Source organism: Eulemur rufifrons, chromosome 8, assembly GCF_041146395.1.
Source record: "Eulemur rufifrons isolate Redbay chromosome 8, OSU_ERuf_1, whole genome shotgun sequence".
In the NCBI taxonomy this organism is placed as follows: domain Eukaryota; kingdom Metazoa; phylum Chordata; class Mammalia; order Primates; family Lemuridae; genus Eulemur; species Eulemur rufifrons.
The window spans coordinates 47,263,038-47,282,820 of record NC_090990.1 but is presented as its reverse complement, the minus strand read 5'-3'; the positions used below and the strand labels follow the sequence as shown (position 1 = coordinate 47,282,820).

Sequence of the window (19,783 nt, the reverse complement as noted above, 5' to 3'; positions counted from 1 at the left end):
TATTATTTTTTTCTTAAGTTTTTACTTAATTTCTCCTATCAGTCTCTAAAAGAGAGTAAAAGAGGAGGCTAGGTGAAATACAATTATGAAATACCACTGCATAGTAGTTTTCAGTTGATGAGAGATGAAATGAAATGAAAGTCTTTCAGCAAAGAATTGAATGTTTTTCTTCCATTTTTTCCTTTAAACCTCAGATACCGAGGAAATTATCTGTTGCTAACTTGTACTGTCTTTAAAGAGAGTTCAGAGTATGTGGTGCTATGGGAACTTTAGTTGTTGGTACTTCAAGGGGTACTTTACATAAAGGGGTTTTTACATAAAGAGACATTACCATTCTATACTTAATGTTCTTGGTGATTTTTTTAAAAAATTATGTTATTTAATAAGGTAATTTCGGTGAACTAATACTCTATAAGTGCCTAAAAATGTTGGTTGCTTTAACAGTACTAATTAAAAACATGTTTGCATTGGAAGGTCTGGATTTCTTTAAGAATAATTTATAGCATGCAACATGTAATATTTCTTTCCTTTCCAACTGCTTTCTATTATATGCTTAGGGTTTAGATCGCTCCAATTCCTGGGTTAACACTGGTGGTCCAAAAGCTGCCCCATGGGGATCCAACCCCAGTCCAAGTGCAGAATCAACACAGGTGGTGTTTACATTAGAGGTTTCTTTATTGGCTGCTGATGTTTCCCTTTAGACCATTACTTTTTAGTATATACTGTGATTTCAGTGGCTTGCTTCCAAGTGTGTATTTTTGTTTACTTAGCACATTTTCCAACTACTATGCATGAATACCACCAAATATACCAGTAATGCTCTTCTTTCCTATTTCCTGTCACCTCCTCCTTCCCTCCTTATACACCTTATTAGTATTTCAGTGCCTGCTGCTTATACACTTAATGGCTTTTTAACAGTTTCTTCTTTAGGGGTAGCACATCTTTAATAGGAATTTTTAAAAATTTTTATGTGGAAAAAACCCAAGAGTTTTCCATTTGCTTTTGGTTTCAAGTGTAGCTATTGTACCATTTTGATTTAGCATTTATTATCTTGTCATTTTCTTCATAATCACTGATTAGAAAGACTGGTAATAAGTTGAAATTAAATGTGAACGGTGTATGACCCCATGCCATAAGATTAAATTCCAGAAGCAAAAGTCTATTTTAATTTGTACTGTGTTGCAAAGTATGAAATTAGATTTCGCTTACTTAAGACTAGTTCCTTGATAGCTAATACTGCATGATACCTCAAAATATACTTCTCATCTGTGTGTTGGCTTTGAATGAAAATTCTGTTCTTGAAGAAAACTTTTAATTTTTATCTAATATTATAAATTATTTATATTTGATGTAGTATATGGCAAACATGAAAAGTGGTTTTTGATAATAGTGAAAAACTCAAAGAAATCATTCTAAACTTTTTATTTTCTTTATTGAGTGCAAAATTCTTGATTTCTTTTTTGGTATGAGACCAGTTGAGAAGTATGTTTTCATATTTTATATATTCTTACTAGATATGTGCATGTGTATAGATCACACAGATAAAAGTTTCATTCTTTGCAGCACTCTGAATATTATAAAATCATTGAAATACTCATCTTTTTAAAGACTAAAATCATACAGAAGCCATTTTGATACTTCTAATGCATTGTCATTAAAGCAGCTTAAAATGGTGAAAATGAGATGAACAGTAAAATAGATGGTTTTTGAAACCACAATAAAACTCTATTTTAAATTGTACATAGTCCTTGAGCTGCAAAGTCATCCACTGCAGATGTTAATGTTATCTCGTCATTCATTCATCTTCACTCCATAGGCTATGGATCGAAGTTGTAATCGTATGTCTTCGCACACAGAGACGTCAAGTTTCTTACAAACATTAACGGGACGCTTACCAACTAAAAAGGTAGATTCATATGAAGACAATGCAAAGAGGGGAAAAATAATTTCAACAATAAAATAGATATAAGATTTCTTTATATAACCAGTATGAGATATTATAGTAATTGCATTGTGTTTAAAAATACATCTGAGGCCGGTGCAGTGGCTTATGCCTATAATCCTAGCACTCTGGGAGGCCAAGGTGGGAGGATCACTTGAGGTCAGGTGTTCGAGACCAGCCTGAGCAAGAGCGAGACCCTGTCTCTACTAAAAATAGAAAACTTAGCTGGGCATGGTGGTGCACTTTTGTAGTTCCAGGTCCTCAGGAAGCTGAGGTAGGAAGATCGCTTTAGCTCAGGAGTTTGAGGTCACAGTGAGCTATGAGGATGCCCCTGCACTGTAACCCAGGCAACGGAGCAAGACTCTGTCCCAAAAAAAAAAAAAAAAAAACTGAGCAAACATTGCTTTTCTGATGCCTTTTGGGGCATACCTTTCCAGTGTAGGCTCTTTTACATTCTGATAATGTTTATTTCTTTGGGATTGACTGTTTTTAGAGTTTAGTGAATTCAAATTTGATCATCAAATTTTAGTACCAAAAAAATGTATCGACTCTTAATTCTGTTTTGGTAACTGCTTCTGTTTTGTGTTTTAAATCTCCAGGGAAAGGAAGATGAGTTAGAAAAATTCTTAGTAAGATATGTTGATTTGCTTCCCTTATGCACAGTTTTGTTAGTCTTTTTTCATATTAATATACACTACTTTGCAAATGCTTTGTATGCATATCCATTATAAGGCAGGAATTTTCTGCGATTTTTTTTTAAAAAGACTTTACCTGAAAACTTGAAAATTAATGGCTTATAGCAAAGTTTAAATTTTTAAATGTATTTTCTAAATTGTACCAGCAAAGTTCATGAGCATATTTGCATATGTTAAAATACGTATTTAAGGCACAAGCAAGATCTTATTGTAATTGTAAGTTTTTGGTCTAGTTTTTGTTTGCAGGTACAATTTAGGAGGCTATTTTTTACCTGTCCTTTTAAAATTACATTTTACTCCAAGATAACATGTAATTTTTTCAGCTGTTCAGCATACCACTGTCTTACATGCATAAATAGCCGTTTCGTTAATGGGTGTCTTCACTGCATCATTGAATGGTTCACATGCGTTATTTTGCTTACTCTCATTATATCTTCATTTGTATTTGCATTATTATTTGGTTTATGTTATCAGCATATTTGACTTTGATAATAACTTTGGATTTACTTCTGGATAGCTTTTTCATGAGGAGCTGGCTTTGCAGTGGGTTGTTTGCAGTGGCAGCGTTCGGGAATCAGCTTTGCAACAAGCCTGGTTCTTTTTTGAGTTAATGGTGAGCAAACTAAGCATATTCTTTAAAAATTTTTTGCCTTAGTGAACAATTTTGTGTTAGCTCAATTTTTATCTTAGAAATCTTTTTCCGTTGCACATCATACGGTTTTACATTTGCCTCTAAGACAAAATTACACGTGTTTCATCTGTAAATAAACACTGTGAATACTCAGCCCTTTTTAGGCGGAATTATATAGTGTGAGGCTCAATTTAACTCTTTTTTCAGGGATGGTTGCAGAAGCTAGCTCTCTTTTTAAAGGAAATTGGTGATACATTCCTTCCTAGTCTGAACATACAAATATACAATGGCAGCATTGTAGATTTTATACCAAAGATAAAAAGAGCTTTATAGATACCCACTGCTATAATATGGCTCGAAAGCTCTTAGGGAAATGTCAGTTCCAGCCAATAAAAAACCAACAGTAGTTTTTGCTTAATTCAATAAATGATATTAAAAATAAATTAATATTTTAATTAATAAATACAAATATACATTTGACCCTTGAACAATGCAGGGGTTAGAAGCACTGACTCCTCATGTGGTTGAAAATTCACATATTACTTTTGACCCCCCCCAAAAAAACTTAACTACTAATAGCCTACTCTTGACCAGAAGCCTTTCTGTCAATATGAACAGTTAACAGACATTTTGTATGTAATATGTATTATAGACTGCATCCTTACAATATAATAAGCTAGAGAAAAGAATATGTTATTAAGAAAATCATAAGAAAGAGAAAAATATTTACTGTTCATTAAGTAGAAATGGATTATCGTAAGTTTTTATCCTTGTCTTTGCATTGAATAGGCTGAGGAGGAGCAAAAACAGGAGGGATTGGTCTTGCTGTCTCAGGGGTGGCAGAGGTAGAAGAAAATCCATGTATAAGAGGACCCATGCAATTCAAACCTATGGTGCTGTTCAAGGGTTAACTGTATATATAAACATGTATTGTATATGTGTGTGTGTATATATGTATATATACACACACACACGTGCACATAAACAAAGGCAACAACATTTATCAAGTAGGTACAATATGCTAGCACTGCCCTGTGGGCTAGGTATTAACAAGGCACAAAGAGGTTGAGTAACTTGTCTTAGTCTACACAGCTTATAGGTAGCAGAGCTGTTGATTCAAACCTAGGCATTCTAGCACTTGGGACCTTCCTCTTCACTTTCCTCTCCAGCCTGTAGAAAGCTGAAATCACTGCAACTTTTTCTTCCAAAAAAGGAGTATGTAAAAAAATAAATAAGAAACAATGGAAAACAAAAGAAAGCAACGAAAAAAGAGAAAGGAAAGAAACAAAAGGAGCTCCAGAGTATGACATAGGGTGATTCTCAGCACTGAATGTTACCTATATTGGGGATAGAAAACATTTCTTCTAGAGATTTAATAATCTACAGAAAAAATAAATCAGGAACCATATATAAGTGACAGACAACTCAATTTTTCCCTAGAAAATAAACACTAAATTTGTAATTCATGTGTTTTTATTGTAATATAAGAACTGTAACTTTGGCTTATTTTTTTATAGTCATATATATGTTCAGATTTCTTAAATAGTCAAAAAACTGCAATTTAAGACTTGGCTGAACTGTATACGAAATATAGAAGCTTAGCTTCAATTTCCCTGAATTTAAAGTCTAAAATGCTTTTTACCATTACCACATTATTGTCATAAAGAATCTACATCTAAAAGCATTTTGTAAACTTAAATCACTGTGTTAATTTTTAATTAACATTTTGTTATTAATTTTTAGTCATCAAATATTTATTATATACCCACCATATGATGCTATATGCTAGATGCTGAAGACACTATAGTGAAGACCTCTTAAAGTTTACAGTTTGGGTGATATGGAATGGCAAAATTACTGAGTCTTGGAAAAAATTAATTAAAGTTTTTTTTAAAGGGTGAAATTTTTTTCTTTTGACATATGCAGAATTTTTTCCCTATCAATAGCCAGGATAGTTTTTGATGGTGATGTAGTGATTGAGTTGTATTATGGTTGATATTTCCTTGGCACATACAAAATATTGTAGGAAACTTTTTTTAAATATTTTGAGAAGCTAAAGGTATTTTAGTAATCAATTAAATCACATTTTAAAAATAGCCCAAGTGTTTAGTCATTGTAATTATTAATTATATCCATAAGAAATTAAACTAATGGCTTATATCTTTTTTCAGGTAAAGAGCATGGTACACCATTTGTACTTTAATGATAAACTTGATGCTCCAAGGAAAAGTCGTTTTCCAGAACGTTTCATGGATGACATTGCTGCTCTTGTCAGCACGATTGCTAGTGATATAGTTTCACGATTTCAGAAGGTAATGATAACTTTTTCTTTTCAGTTACCTCTTTCAAGCTGAGATTAAACTACCATACTTTCATTTGTTTTTGTTTTATATTTTGTTTCCCAGGACACAGAAATGGTTGAAAGACTCAATACAAGCCTTGCATTCTTTCTCAATGATCTATTGTCTGTTATGGACAGAGGATTTGTTTTTAGCCTAATAAAGTCCTGCTATAAACAGGTAATACATAATTAGTAATAATTAGTAATCAAATAATTTAAATACTATGTTAACTCTTTTCAGGGCTGGATCTAAGAGACCTTCAGGAGCACATTAATATACTGGTGTTAAAACAAAAATTAGCATAAAGTAACATTTTTATTAGTAAGGCAAAAGTAAATTACATTTGTTTTGTCAGGGCACAAGTACTATGGCAAGCTGATAGAAGTACAGCCAGCTTTTCTTGAGTTTTACTGGCCCACTCATGACTCTTTAATTTCCATTCTGGAGCACATCATTAATTAAATAGTAATGTCAGTGTAAAGCAGCCTCGAGATGCCATGCAAGTGTAGCATTTATACTGAATGAACAGCTAACTGAACTTTTGTATCCTGAGTGATTTTTAAAGCAGTTGCATTTTGCTGTGTATTCCTCCTAATGCAACCCTGAACATTGTAGAATTTGGAATTATGGACACATGTTTACTCAAGTCCCAAATGTCATTCATTATCTTACCTTTACTTAACTAAAAAGCATCCTGGAACTTTTCTACAAATAGCTGATATTGTTTTATTCCTTTTAAAGGAGCTTGAAAATTATACAAATCTCTAGGTCTCATCTCAGAGTTATTGAAGAGTTTGAATCCTGGTGGTAGGGGTGAGGAGCACACAGTGCTTGTGAAACACTTCCCAGGTGGACCCAGATTAGTTTTGGGGAACTAATGGTCAAGATTTCTATTTGGTTGTCTAATACTTAGAGTTTTGAAGATCTGTTTTATTGGATGTTTGTTTCTTTTAATAGTCAGAAAAGTTAAAACTATGCATTGGCACTGACACACTTGCAAATATTTGCAACATGTACGTATTAGTTTTACTTTCCCCCCAAAATGTTATGTACAGTTACTACCAAAACTGTTTTTATTCTTTAAGCATTGACCCCCTATATTTGCTAAACATTGGGGTAAACCCTAGGAATACTAAAGCTACTAAGTTAGTTTATAGTATGTCTCCTCAAGTTGCTTATGATGTAACTGGGAAAATAGTCAAATAGATAAGCATAAATACAGGTAATCACAAAATGCTATAAAAAGAATGGATAATTTCTTTTTAAGAAGTAATATGAAGTTATCATGGTGGCATACCTTCTCATGAAGTGTATTTTTGAGAAGTAGAAATATTAATACTTTATTGGATAAGAATATGCCTTTAGGTTAGTTAAATGAATTTATACAGTAAACCTTAAAAGTTCTAAATTTTTTATTTTAGTCTTAACTCTGGAAAAAGCTGATTCAAACTGTTATTTAAACCACAAAACCCAAGATTACCCTTGAGTACTAATCTTTAATTCTTTAATCTATAATTCTGGTGTTAGTATTAGAGAAATAATATGTTCAACTGGTGTCCTCTTATTTATGCAATACTTACAAGGTGTCTTCAAAGCTTTATTCATTACCAAATCCAAGTGTCCTGGTGTCCTTGAGGCTGGATTTTCTACGAATCATCTGCAGCCATGAGCACTATGTTACATTAAACTTACCCTGTAGCTTACTTACTCCACCTGCATCTCCATCACCTTCTGTTTCTTCTGCGACATCTCAGGTATGCAAAGTGTATGAACATACAAATTTATAACTAATACTTATTAATAGTTCTATGATAGGCTCAGTTCTAAGTGCTTCATAAGTATTAACTCATGTAATCCTCAAACTAACTCTAGGAGGTAAGTTCTATTATTATATCCATTTTACAGATGAAAAAACAGAAACACACATCACTGAGTAAAAAGTGGCAGAGCCAGGCTTTGAACCAAAGCTTTATTCTAAAGCTCAAGTTCTTAATGATTATGTTGTATTCTTTTTACAGATTTATGTGCAGGTGAATGAATTCACCTAAATAAACTCACTTATTTAGATTTTTTCCACAAATTGGGTTCTCTTGAAGCAGACACTGAAAATGAGTCTCAGATGCAAGATGTTTATTGGTGATCAATACCTGTGAAAGGAAGGGGGATGAAGCATAGGTGAGCAGAGAAGGAAATCCAACTGCATTTGCAGGCATTACAAAGCCCTGCCTAACTCTCTTTTATCCAGAAACCCTAAAGGAAATTAGATGAACATTTGTAGGTTTTTTAGTGGGTAGCACTTGACTTCAACACCTAGTAGTTTCTCTAAAGATGAAAAAGTGTTATTTTAGCATTTAATAAGTATATCCTGTCATAGAGGTTGAGATTAAGGTACTTTGTGGTTTTAGTATCAAAGAAGCTTGGCTTTTCCTTCTTCCAGTGAAACACGTTTTCTGCTGTTATTTGTAAGGCAATCAGGCTACTTCCTTAAGCTCTTAATGTCTAAAGTCAAAGTTGATCTGAAGCTCTTAATTTTGTTTTCAAGATATGTAATTCCTGAATAGAATTCCTTAGGGTAGATCAATCTCATATACTTGATAGAAGAAAAATTTAAACTACTCTTAGAAAACTAGAAAACATCAAAGAGTACCCACAAGTTTTCATTTTTTCTTCACAAAAAATCTGGATATTCCTATTTCCACAGAGTGGCTAGCACACATTTCCTATAATGGATAAGGCTAATCTTTTTCTTTCTTTCCCTATCCTCTGCCAAAGATGTGGCTACACAGTTAGGGACAAATTAATCATAGGTACAGTTCCTAAAACCTTAAATGAAGCACGTTTGTTTACATCTCAGTCCTTACTGAATATCTCATTCAGCCAGGAAATTCTCATAGAATTTCTTCCATTATCTTATTGTCCACTTTCTCGTCTAATTACATAATTTTCAGATTCTAATACAGAATAGAGACATCACTCTTTTGTGGGAGGTGGGGGGGTCCAGGAAAAATTTTGTATACTATACTTATAAGGAAGATGATTTCTCCATAGAGAAATCTAAAATCTGAGCTGGGCGTGGTAGTGCACGCCTGTAGTCCCAGCCACTTGGGAGGCTGAGATAGGAGGATTGCTTGAGCCCAGGAGTTTGAGGTTGCTGTGAGCTATGCTGATGCCACGGCACTGTAGCTTGAGCAACAAAGCAAGACTCGGTCTCAAAAAAAAAAAAAAAGAAATGTGAAATCTGTTCTTGTTCTAGGAAACCCCGCATGGGTGTTCCTGAATATGGAATATATTTTGGGGGATGCTATTTTGTAGTATAAAAACTTTTTAAACTCAATAGACCACAAAATGATACTAAGTTTCCAAAGGTACTATGTTCTCTGAAAAACAGTTTTAATGATTTATAGAATTTCTCTGGATAACAATAGCCTTGACTATGAATATTTCTCTTACAATCTGGGGTGAGTACATAGTATATCATTTGGATTTAGTTGCCTTTTCTTCCGTCAGGAGATGATATTGAAGCATTAAGTGGCTAAAAGAATAAGGAGAATACGTATGGAAAGGTTTCAATTTGAGAAAAAAGAAATTGAAACTAATTAAAATTTCCATTAATGATTGAGGTTATTAAGTATGAAATGTCCGCTTTCCTTAAGTACTAAGCTTGACAGTTGATATCTCTGACATTTCACTTTGATACTTCTTGTTTTATGTATATTGTGAAAGTATATCCTCAGTCTTTCAAATACACATTTTGCCTTGTGATTTTCTTTCACATTTTTCAAGAGCAATTTTTGTGAAACTATGGAGAGTCAAAAATTTGTGTTATTTTCGAATATGAGTTCTGTCGTGGAACCAATAGAATGCAGACAGCTCAAAATATCAACGAAGTGTTTGGGAAGGATGTGGCTAATGAACGCACAGTATATCAGTGGTTTGCGAAGTTCCATTCTGGTAATTTTAATCTTGAAAAGGAGCCATGTGGGTGACCTGAGACCAGGGTGGATAATGATGAATTGAAAGCTGTAGTGGAAGTGAATCCATCTCAACCTATGTGTGAATTAGCAGCAAGGTTTGACATTACTATTTCAACAATATTGTACCATTTGAAACAAATTGGCAAGGTAAAGAAGCTGGATAGATGGGTATACTGCATGAATTAAATGAGCGTCAGGAGAGAAATCATCTGGAAGCTTGCTTTTCTTTTCTGTCACGACATAAAGGCGAACCATTTCTATACCACATTGTTATGTGTGATGAAAAATGGCTTCTTTTTGACAATTGCAAGTATTCAACACAATGGTTGGATGAAGATGAAGTGCCAAAACACAGTTCAAAACCAAATATTCATCAAGAAAACCTGATGATATCTGTTTGGTGGTCCAGCACTGGCATTATCCACTATAGCTTAATGAAACCTGGTCAGTCAATTACAGTAGATGTCTACTGCAACCAATTGGACAAAATGATGAGGATGCTTGTGATTAAGCAGCCAATACTGGTCAATAGAGACAGGCCAATCCTCTTGTAGGACAGTGCTTGACCACATGTTGCACAAACAATACTGCTCAAACTACACAGGCTGGACTTGGAAACTGTGTCGTTCGCCATATTCACCAGACCTTGCACCAACTACCACTACTTCCAGGGTTTGGACCACTTCTTGCAAGGAAAAACATTCAATTCCCAACAAGCTCTGGAAAACACCTTTTGAGATTTCATCACCACTTGCTTTCCAGGCTTTCTCGCTGCTGGCATAAATAAGCTACCATTAAGATGGCAAAACTGTGTCCATAGTTTAAGCACATACTTTGATTAACTGTACTGCTTCTTGTTTGAGATATAATAAACTAAACTTTTGATTCGAAATCAGACATTTCATATTTAATGACGATGTTAATTTATTTCAGTAATAAAGTGATCAAATCAATAAGTAATTTCATTATAGTTTTCTTTACCAAAAGTATGAGTATTACTTTTCCAATGTTAATAATAGTAATATAAAATAAACTACTATAGGTAAATTTTATCTTGCTTTCAAATAGTACTCACATTTCATTTGTTGTAATGCTCTGTAGGATGTTTTGTTGCACAGCTGATACAGTTTTGTTCTGCCTCACTCCCCAACAGAGTTCTGGATTTTCCACAAATGTACAAGACCAGAAGATTGCAAATATGTTCGAATTGTCTGTGCCTTTCCGCCAACAGCATTATTTGGCAGGACTTGTGCTAACAGAGCTCGCCGTCATTTTAGACCCTGATGCTGAAGGGTGAGTAGATCAGTTTTTTTGCCTTATACAATATCAATTTTATTTTGAACAGTGGGACAGAATTATTCCACTTATACTTCCTGAGACTCAAAAGAATACTCTTTAACTTTTTTTACTTTTTCTAGTCATTAAGTTCCATATCCATATTATTTCTGTATTTCATTAATTTTAAGACTTTTTTCATATTTTGCCATCTCTGATTTTGAGATTTATCTTAACATTGGTAGAATATCACAGTTTATTTGGTAGCATTCTTTTTTTTTCTTAATAGTACATAAAATAAATTGTGCATCTTAGTAGATGGACTCTTCAATTTGTTGATATACAGTTGGTGCTTTTCAGTTAGGGAAAATATTCTAGTCTTGTGCTTGATTCCTTGTGAGGAAAATTTATCATTTGCAATTATATAGCATTTTATTTAAAAATTATTCTATAAACAAATATCCTTAGGTTTTAAAAACTTCTAAAGTTGTGTATACTTTTAGAGGATTTTTGGAAATTGATATTGTAAGAAAAGAAAGGCATATTGTCAGATGATTTGAATTTATAGAAATAGTTTGATGTGTTGTGGTCTAGCATCCCTTATGAGCTATGTTCATCTTAATAGTTATTTTCAAAAATCTGTATGACCATAACTCATTTGGGCAATAATTGATTTTTAAAAATTTTTTCTCCTAATAGGATCATTATAAGTTTATAATGCATGGAAGAGCTCCAAAGAAAGCAAAGAGATCCCTTTAAACAGTTTTTCACAAGGGTTCTCTGGTGTATTTGTTGAATGAATGAAAGAGGAGGATTGTTAGGTTTTTAGCAGTATGTCAGGGATATAGTCAGTGCTCAATAAATTGTGAAAGGCCAAATCTGCAAATGAAAGGCATGTGTTTTCTTATAATGGCAACTTCCTATGGTTGGAAAATATTTTAAAGAAGTAGCTTTTCGCCCTGTGTTTTATAGAACTATAGGGTTCTGAAGAGGTGCTTAATGGGTTTCCACGTGGGATGGGATGATATGTGTATACATACTTTGGAGTATAGAGAGGGAAAACTAAGTGGATGAGACTCTGTGCCTCCCACTCCTGCTTGCCACCATTTTCATATTTTGCCATTTGACAAATGAGTGTTATGTCATTTGGAAAAAAGAGAGATCCATTGTTTGGGGAGAAAAAACACTTGGAAAACAAATTCTCTAGTCATACTACCTTTTTGAAATAACTGGTTTATCTTAATCATTTGAATCTATATTTCTAATATTTTTAGTTGTTATATCAGGATGGTTTTGGTTGCAAAAAACAGAAAATTCTTCTTCACATTGGCTTTATTAAAGGAAGGAAATTTACTGTTTCATAATTGGAAGAAAAAGTTTTTTAGCACAGTATCATCATCAGCTCCAATGATATCACCGGGGTCCTGGTTCTTTACATGTCTTACCTGTGCTGGAAGCATCAGCTCTATCCTAAGGCTGGTGCCTTTTAAGATTGTTGCCACAGGCAGTTAGGATTAAGTGATTTCTTATTCACGTCCATTAGGAGAGGGGGGGTGAGGGGAAAACCCTCTTCCCAAGCATGCAATGTGAATTTTTCCTTTGTACTAATTTGGCTCACCTGCTTATCTCATACTGCCACAGTCACCAGTGCTATGTGCCGTGTTGCTGAATGTATTAGATCAGTTCTACTCATATGTAATCCTTAAACTGGTGTCAGTCCATGGGCTGTTTGTTACAGAGCACAAGACAAGGAGCTTGTGCCTAAATTTAAATCAACTATGTCACTAAACAGGATTTAGTTCATGTGAATTTTTTTGGTAGACCTTCTCAATTAATCAGTGAATTGGTTAACAATTTGTCTCTTAGACTGTAACGAAAATTTTCTAACTGGCTGCTTTAAGCAGCAGCACTAGTTTAATTAGGATCTACTCTTGAAAGCGGGAATGCAGTTGGCTTCTCCTGAGTCATAGGGGGAGGACTGTATACCCGAACAAAATTTGAGTTCAATTAGTAAGGAAGACAGGGTAAATACATGTTGTGTAGGTGTTCAGCAGTGTCTGATTTAAAAAATAGAGAATTCTAACAGTCAGCTGTTTCTGCAGTGAGGTTTCTTTTTTCATGTCAAGGATCAATTCTGTTAAAATAAGTTTATGTTTCTGTGGAACATTATAGGATTATGAAAGATTCTTTACTATTATTTTGCCTCTTCAATCTAAATGTATTGGTCTCTGACACTTGGAAAGATTTTCTATGAAGTCCAGAAAATAATGATTCCTGGGTTCACTACCACCTTTTCTTTATCTATTTAGTTAACAAAATATTGCAATAGCTTTAAGTAGTAGCGTGTAGGTTAATAACCTTAGCTTTTACTCTTGCTTTTTTCTTCCTTTTCCTACTCTGTCCTGCACCTAGTCCATTAGCAAATTCCACAGGTACTACCTCGAAAATACACCTCAAGTTCAGCCACTTATTTCCATCCCCGGTACTACTGCCCTAATTATGCTTCTATTTCTGCCTCCCTAAAATCCTTTTTCTACACAGCAGCTTGAATGGTCTTTTAAAAATGGGAATCAGATTATGTCACTACCTTGCTTAAAACTCTTCAATGTGTGTGTGTTTTAAATAGCACTTACAATCAAATTCAAACCATTAGGTCCTCAAAGCTCTATATATTTGGCTCTCTAGTGCCTTAGTATTGAGTCTGGTACAAAGTGGACATTTGATAGCTATATGTTAATTCAATTTATGAATAAATGAATGTGAGAAACTCACTTCTCATCCCTAAATTTTACTTTCTTTAGAGATATATAGATGATATGCAGCATATATTGTCTTATAAAGATCCTGGAAAGGAATGTTTGTCTTTTTACTCCATCTGTTTGCTAAGTAATCAAGAATGGTTCCTTGAGTGGCAAAATATGTTCTATAATTGACCAATGTAATTGAGTAATGTAAACGTATGGAAAGGCCTCATGCAGATGAGTGGGTAGAGTTTATATAAGTTGCAGTCTGGGTATGGTAGCTGCTGAGAGGTAGGGAATACCTATTCAGGTTTGGAAATCATTAGTAGTGATACAAGAAGTCAAAGGGGAGAACTTAAAAACTATACTTTCTTTTTTTTCCCCAGTCAATGAAAGGGAAACTTTATTGAGGCCTCAGGACCATGGGACTTGGGCAGGAGGCTGCCCAGCAGGGGAAGGAGGAGCTAGCCAAGAAGCCTTATTTGACCTTCTTCTTGGGGCACAGGTTGTTGGTGTGGTCACACTTCCTGTGGCAGCTGACAGCAGGGGGTGCAGGCAGATCCTCTTGTCTCAGTTGTATTTCTGGGTGAGCTGATGGAAGGAAGGCTCTATGATGCCACCTTGCAGGCAAAACATCAAGTGCAGGTAGACTCTTTCTAGATGTTGTAATCTTAAAGAATGCCTTTCTTTCAGCTCTTTGCCTTCATATATTTTAAAGCCTCTGAAAGTATACTTTCTGAATAAAAATATGGAGAGGAGAAGAAAGAATCTCCATCTAGACTTCATATACAGCTATGTAAAATGTTGAATAAAATCAAGGGCTCTAGAGTAAGAATACCTGTTTTCTAATCTCAGCTTTTAAAGTGAAGATGTATTTTCAAGATAGGAAAGGCATATTTGAAAAACGAAGGGAAGAACGTAATGAGGGGAGATACTGAAGCTAGTGAAGAAAGATAGGGTTCATCAAACACATGGAGAAATTACTTTCTGCGAGAAGATACAGCTTTTTCTGAGACAAAAAGGAAAGATGATTTGGTAGGTATAAAGATAGAGATGTGTTAATAGACATGGCTAGGGCAAATTCAGAATGGCCTTTCTTTCCTAAGAGAAGTTGAAGGCAAGGTCTTATCTTGAGATTGATAGTTAAGAGGCTTAAGGAGAGAGAATGAGATCTGCAACTGCTACTGGGTGCAGTGTCAAGGGCCAGTTAGAGTGGATGAACTTTTAATTAGAATGGTTTGCATAATCTAAGTGTCTTCAATCTAAGGGAAGAGACAAAAAATGTTGAGAGTGACCCTTGCTAGTGTATTAGCAAGTTTGAAATTGAGGGGAGTCAGGAGTCTAGAAAAGTTTTAAGGTCCAAATGAGGGATATGAGCAAGGAAGTTCAGTTTAAATAGAGATGTCAAAGGCAACTCCAGCCTGTGGCCTACGTGATCCATTAGGTAGAGGAGTCTTCTTTTAGAAAAAGAAAATAATTTATTTTTGGTAAATGTGAAAGGATCTGATTTGATAAAATAAAATTTACAGCTACTTAAAATTTAACTTTTGCTTCAAAGCAATAAGTGGTCTTAAGTCATTTATTATTCAAATATACTAATAAGGAGTTAATATAAAAATATTCAGATTTGTTCCCACGTGAATCTATATAGCATTTACTTTTTTAATTCCTATTCTTTATATTTATATGTATTATTTATTTTAAAATAAGAAATGTTTTATAGAAATACATGCAAATATATGGCAAAGTTAAATTAAACAAACTATTTTCAGTACCATGACTTACTGTTTGTTTTAAAGGTATTAACTAATCTCGGTGACCTTACTACTCTTTTCTTCTTCATCTTCTTTTTAAATAGACTGTTTGGATTGCATAAGAAAGTCATCAATATGGTACACAATTTACTATCCAGTCATGACTCAGACCCACGGTACTCTGACCCTCAGATAAAGGCTCGGGTGGCCATGTTGTATCTACCTCTAATTGGTATTATTATGGAAACTGTACCTCAGCTGCATGATTTTACAGGTACTTAGTATAATTAGGACAAATTTTAAAGGCAAAGCTCAATGTTTAAAAGTGTTAGAAACTATCTCAAGGTTAAGATCTTATTTTAGGAAAATAAGCAAATGTACACTGATAAAAATAAACTATAAATGTTTAACCATATTGCTGAAAAACTTATGACTATGTGAGAGAATTCAGCATAAGATTCCTGTAAGTAGTTCTTATGATGAATTTAAAAATAATAACTTCATGACATTCTGTAACTACCTTTTAGGAAATAGGTTTGTTTGTGTGAATATGTACTGTGCATCTGAAGAAAAAAATACAAGAAAACTTGACAGCTGTCTTCTACCCTCTGTTTCAGCTTTATTCATATATATAATTGAAATTAATATTCATCTGAGTATCAAGAATTATGTTTATTGCCAACACTGGGTTAACAAGTTGAAGTTATGTTGCTGCTTCAAAACTAGAACTCCCAAAGTTTTATTCATCTTACTTTCCATATTTAGAATTTACTTAAATTGGAATTCACTCAAATTTAGAATTTAAATAAATGTAGAATTTAGGTTGCTACAATATTTCTTTAGGGTGAAGGAAGGAATTTAAATTAGCAGTTAGCCTAGTAAAGTACTTCCAGTTCAATAAAACAAAAACATTTCCTGAGTACCTAATGTGTATTAAGAACTTTGACAGATGCTGATGCTACAAAGATAACCAACTTTTTGCCTTTAAGGGACTGATAGTTGAGTATAGTCTTCCCAGTATTTTTATCTCTAAAATGGATTTCCTTAGCTGAAGGCAGAAATGTTTATATTACTGTATATTTTATTGGCAAGTTAAAGTTCTCTAAAACTATAAATTATTACCATAAGAATGAGTTGTTTAAAATGTTTAAAATATATTTTAGAAGAAGTAAATCTAATGATAAATATTACATGTTAACAGGTTTTTCTTTTAAAGAATAATAGAGAATAGGAAAAGGAACTACATGTTCAATAACTGTTAGTTGAGCTAAACAGTTTTGTTACTTATTTTGGGGGGTTATTTTTCTCCAGAAACACACAATCAACGAGGAAGACCAATTTGTATAGCGACGGATGATTTTGAAAGTGACAGTGGAAATATGATAAGCCAGACAGTTGCAATGGCAATTGCAGGAACATCAGTCCCTCAACTAACAAGGCCTGGCAGTTTCCTCCTCACATCAACGGTAAAAACAATCCTCCTACAGAAATTTTTTCTGGAAAGACAAATATTTACAAGGATGTGCCCTTAAATGACTGAGATTATTGTATTAGCTGATGCAAAAGTACTCTTAGTTTTATCTATTTTATGAAAACATTAAAATTCCCAAAATATTACCTATCTTGTACCAAGCTGTTTCAAAAACCATTACCTCAGGGTTTATGGGATAAAGCCCTGTTTTCTATCATTCAGAATTTTGAAAATTGCCTCACTGTGTTTAACTCATTTTCTTTATTTTTAAATCCATTTTATTTTTTGTCAGCCCTAAGAAATATTCTTGGTTATTTAGCAGTTGAGAATTTTTTTATCTGTGAAGAAATGTTTTTTTGTTTTCAAAAAGTTAATATTTCCTATGCCGCTGTACTATTCCTCCCTTAAAGAGGGAAGGATATGGAGTCAGGGAGGAATCAAACTGCCAATAGAGCAAGACCAAGTTCTAAAAGTTTTAAATGACATTCTTTCAGAAAAATGCAATAATTATTTATGGAAGCTGCCCTACTTGACAACTTTTTATAAATTTATTAAGATATCATTTACATATAAAAAGTTCTCCTATTTTAAATGTATAGTTTAATGATTTTTAATATATTTACAGAGACGTGCAGCCATCATGACAAGCTAATTTTAGAACATTTCTATCACCCTGAAAAGAATCCTTATGCCTACCCCAGTAGTAGTGACTGATCTTTCTATTTGTATAGATTTACATATTCTGGACATTTCATATAAATGGAATTATATGCTATGTGATCTTCTGTATGTAGCTTCTTCATGATGTTTTTGAGGTTCACCCATGTTGTAGCATGTACAAATACTTCTTTCCTTTTTTATTATTAAGTAGTATTTCATTGTGTTGATACACCAAATTTGTTTATCCATTTATCAGTTTATGAACAGTTGGATCATTTCCACTTTTTTTTTTAATTTCAGCATATTACAGGGGTACAAATGTTTAGGTTACATATATTGCCTTTGTTGCCTTTGCCCCACCTGAGTCAGAGCTTCAAGTGTGTTCATTCCCCAGACAGTGCACACCGCACCCATTAGGTGTGAATATACCCATCCCTTCCTCCCTCCTCCCACCTGCCCGACACCCAGTGAATGTTACTACTATATGTGCACATAAGTGTTGATCAGTTAATACCAATTTGATGGTGCGTACATGTGGTACTTGTTTTTCCAGTCTTGTGATACTTCACTTAGTGGAATGGGCTCCAACTCTATCCGGGATAATACAAGAGGTGCTAGATCACCATTGTTTTTTGTGTAGTACTCCATGGTATACATTTACCACATGTTATTAATCCACTCTTGTATTGATGAGCACTTGGATTGTTTCCACATCTTTGTAATTATGAATTGTGCTGCTATATAATTCTAGTGCAGATGTCTTTTTTGTAGAATGTCTTTTTTTTTTCCTTTGGGTAGATGCCCATTAATGAGATTGCTGGATCAAATGGTAGTTTTACTTTTAGCTCTTTGAGGTATCTCCATATTACTTTCCATAGAGGTTGTACTAGTTTGAGTCATGTCCACTTTTTGCTGTTATATTCCTGCTATGAACATTAGTGTACAAGTCTTTGCATGCATATATGTTTTCATCTCTCTTAGGTAGATACTTAAGAGTGGATTTGCTGGGTCATATGGTATCTTTACATTTAGCATTTTGAGAAATTTCTAAACTCTTTTTTTTTTTCAACATAGCTGCACCATTTCTCATTTTGCCAGCAATGAATAAGAGTTTCTGTTCTCCAAATCCTTACCAACACTTGTCACTAAAAGTGGCTAATCAAAAAGACAGATTTTTGATTAGCCACCTTTAGTAGATATGAAATGGTGTCTCACTATGATTTTGATTTGCATTTTCCTAAGTACCTAAAGATGTTGAATATCTTTTCATGTGCTTATTGGCACATTTTTTTTGTATACCTTCTTTGGAGAAAAGTCTATTCAAATCTTTTGCCATTTTAAAATTGTGTTATTCATCTTCTTGTTATTGAATTGAAAAAGTACTTTATATAGTCTGGATATAAATCCCTTATGAGATATGTGGTTTACAAGTATTTTCTCCCTTTCTATGGATTATATTTTCTACTTTCTTGATGGTGTCATTTGCAGTGTAAAAGTTTTTAATTTTGATAAATTTCAGTTTGTCAACTTTTTTGTCACTTACACTTTTAGTGACATTATACATATAAAACAATATATAAAGTACACGTACAAAGTATAATAATAAAAGAAAGAGAAGTATACTCACTGCCCAGCTTAAGAAATCAAACATTAAAAATACCTTTGAAGTGACCAGTCTACCCTCAATTCCATCTCTCCTTCCCCTCGGAATGACCACTATTCTCAATTTTATTGACCTTTTAATTTTTTAAACTTTTCTTTTGTGAAATATACTACATATGAAAGAATATATGAAACATAAATGAACAAGTTTTCAAAACATTAGAAAATAAACACCTTGTGATTACCACTCAGGACAAAAGAGAGAACATGGGCTGCCCTCCAAAAATCCATAGCATGCTCTTCCTCAACCACAGCTACCCATCACACTATTCACTGTCTCTACTAATGAAATAATTGCTTAATTTTGTATATAGTGTTACCATTAAAGTTTGTGTCACTAAATACTAGTTAAGTTTTACATAATGTTTTTAGTATTCATTCATGTTATAATATGTAGCTATAATTCACTGATTTTCATTTCTGCGTGATACTCCATTGTTTGACTTTAGATCAATTTACCCATTCTATTGATAGATGCATGAGTAGTTTCTGTTCTTTGATTATTACAGATAGCAATTCTATAGAGTCTTTCCTTTATATATGTCCTGTATTGCATGTATTCACTTTTATTTAGGATATTTCCTAGAAGTAGAATTTGTTGGTTCATAGGATATGTGTCTTCATCTCTACCGGATA

The 19,783-nt window shown here is 33.6% G+C and overlaps 1 protein-coding gene across 6 annotated transcripts in view; it reads left to right on the top strand.

Moving 5' to 3' along the window:
• DOCK7 (dedicator of cytokinesis 7) overlaps positions 1–19,783 on the top strand; it is a 205,606-nt gene that overhangs the window by 123,970 nt on the left and 61,853 nt on the right. For 3 of the 6 annotated variants that reach the window (XM_069480082.1, XM_069480080.1, XM_069480079.1), the window contains exons 23-31: positions 558–650; positions 1,817–1,906; positions 3,155–3,250; positions 5,440–5,580; positions 5,674–5,787; positions 7,194–7,364; positions 10,738–10,877; positions 15,459–15,628; positions 16,666–16,820. In XM_069480082.1, the coding sequence (XP_069336183.1) occupies positions 558–650; positions 1,817–1,906; positions 3,155–3,250; positions 5,440–5,580; positions 5,674–5,787; positions 7,194–7,364; positions 10,738–10,877; positions 15,459–15,628; positions 16,666–16,820 (1,170 nt within the window). The remainder of the gene's footprint in view (positions 1–557; positions 651–1,816; positions 1,907–3,154; positions 3,251–5,439; positions 5,581–5,673; positions 5,788–7,193; positions 7,365–10,737; positions 10,878–15,458; positions 15,629–16,665; positions 16,821–19,783) is intronic. The other 3 variants (XM_069480085.1, XM_069480084.1, XM_069480083.1) reach the window with 1 other exon arrangement.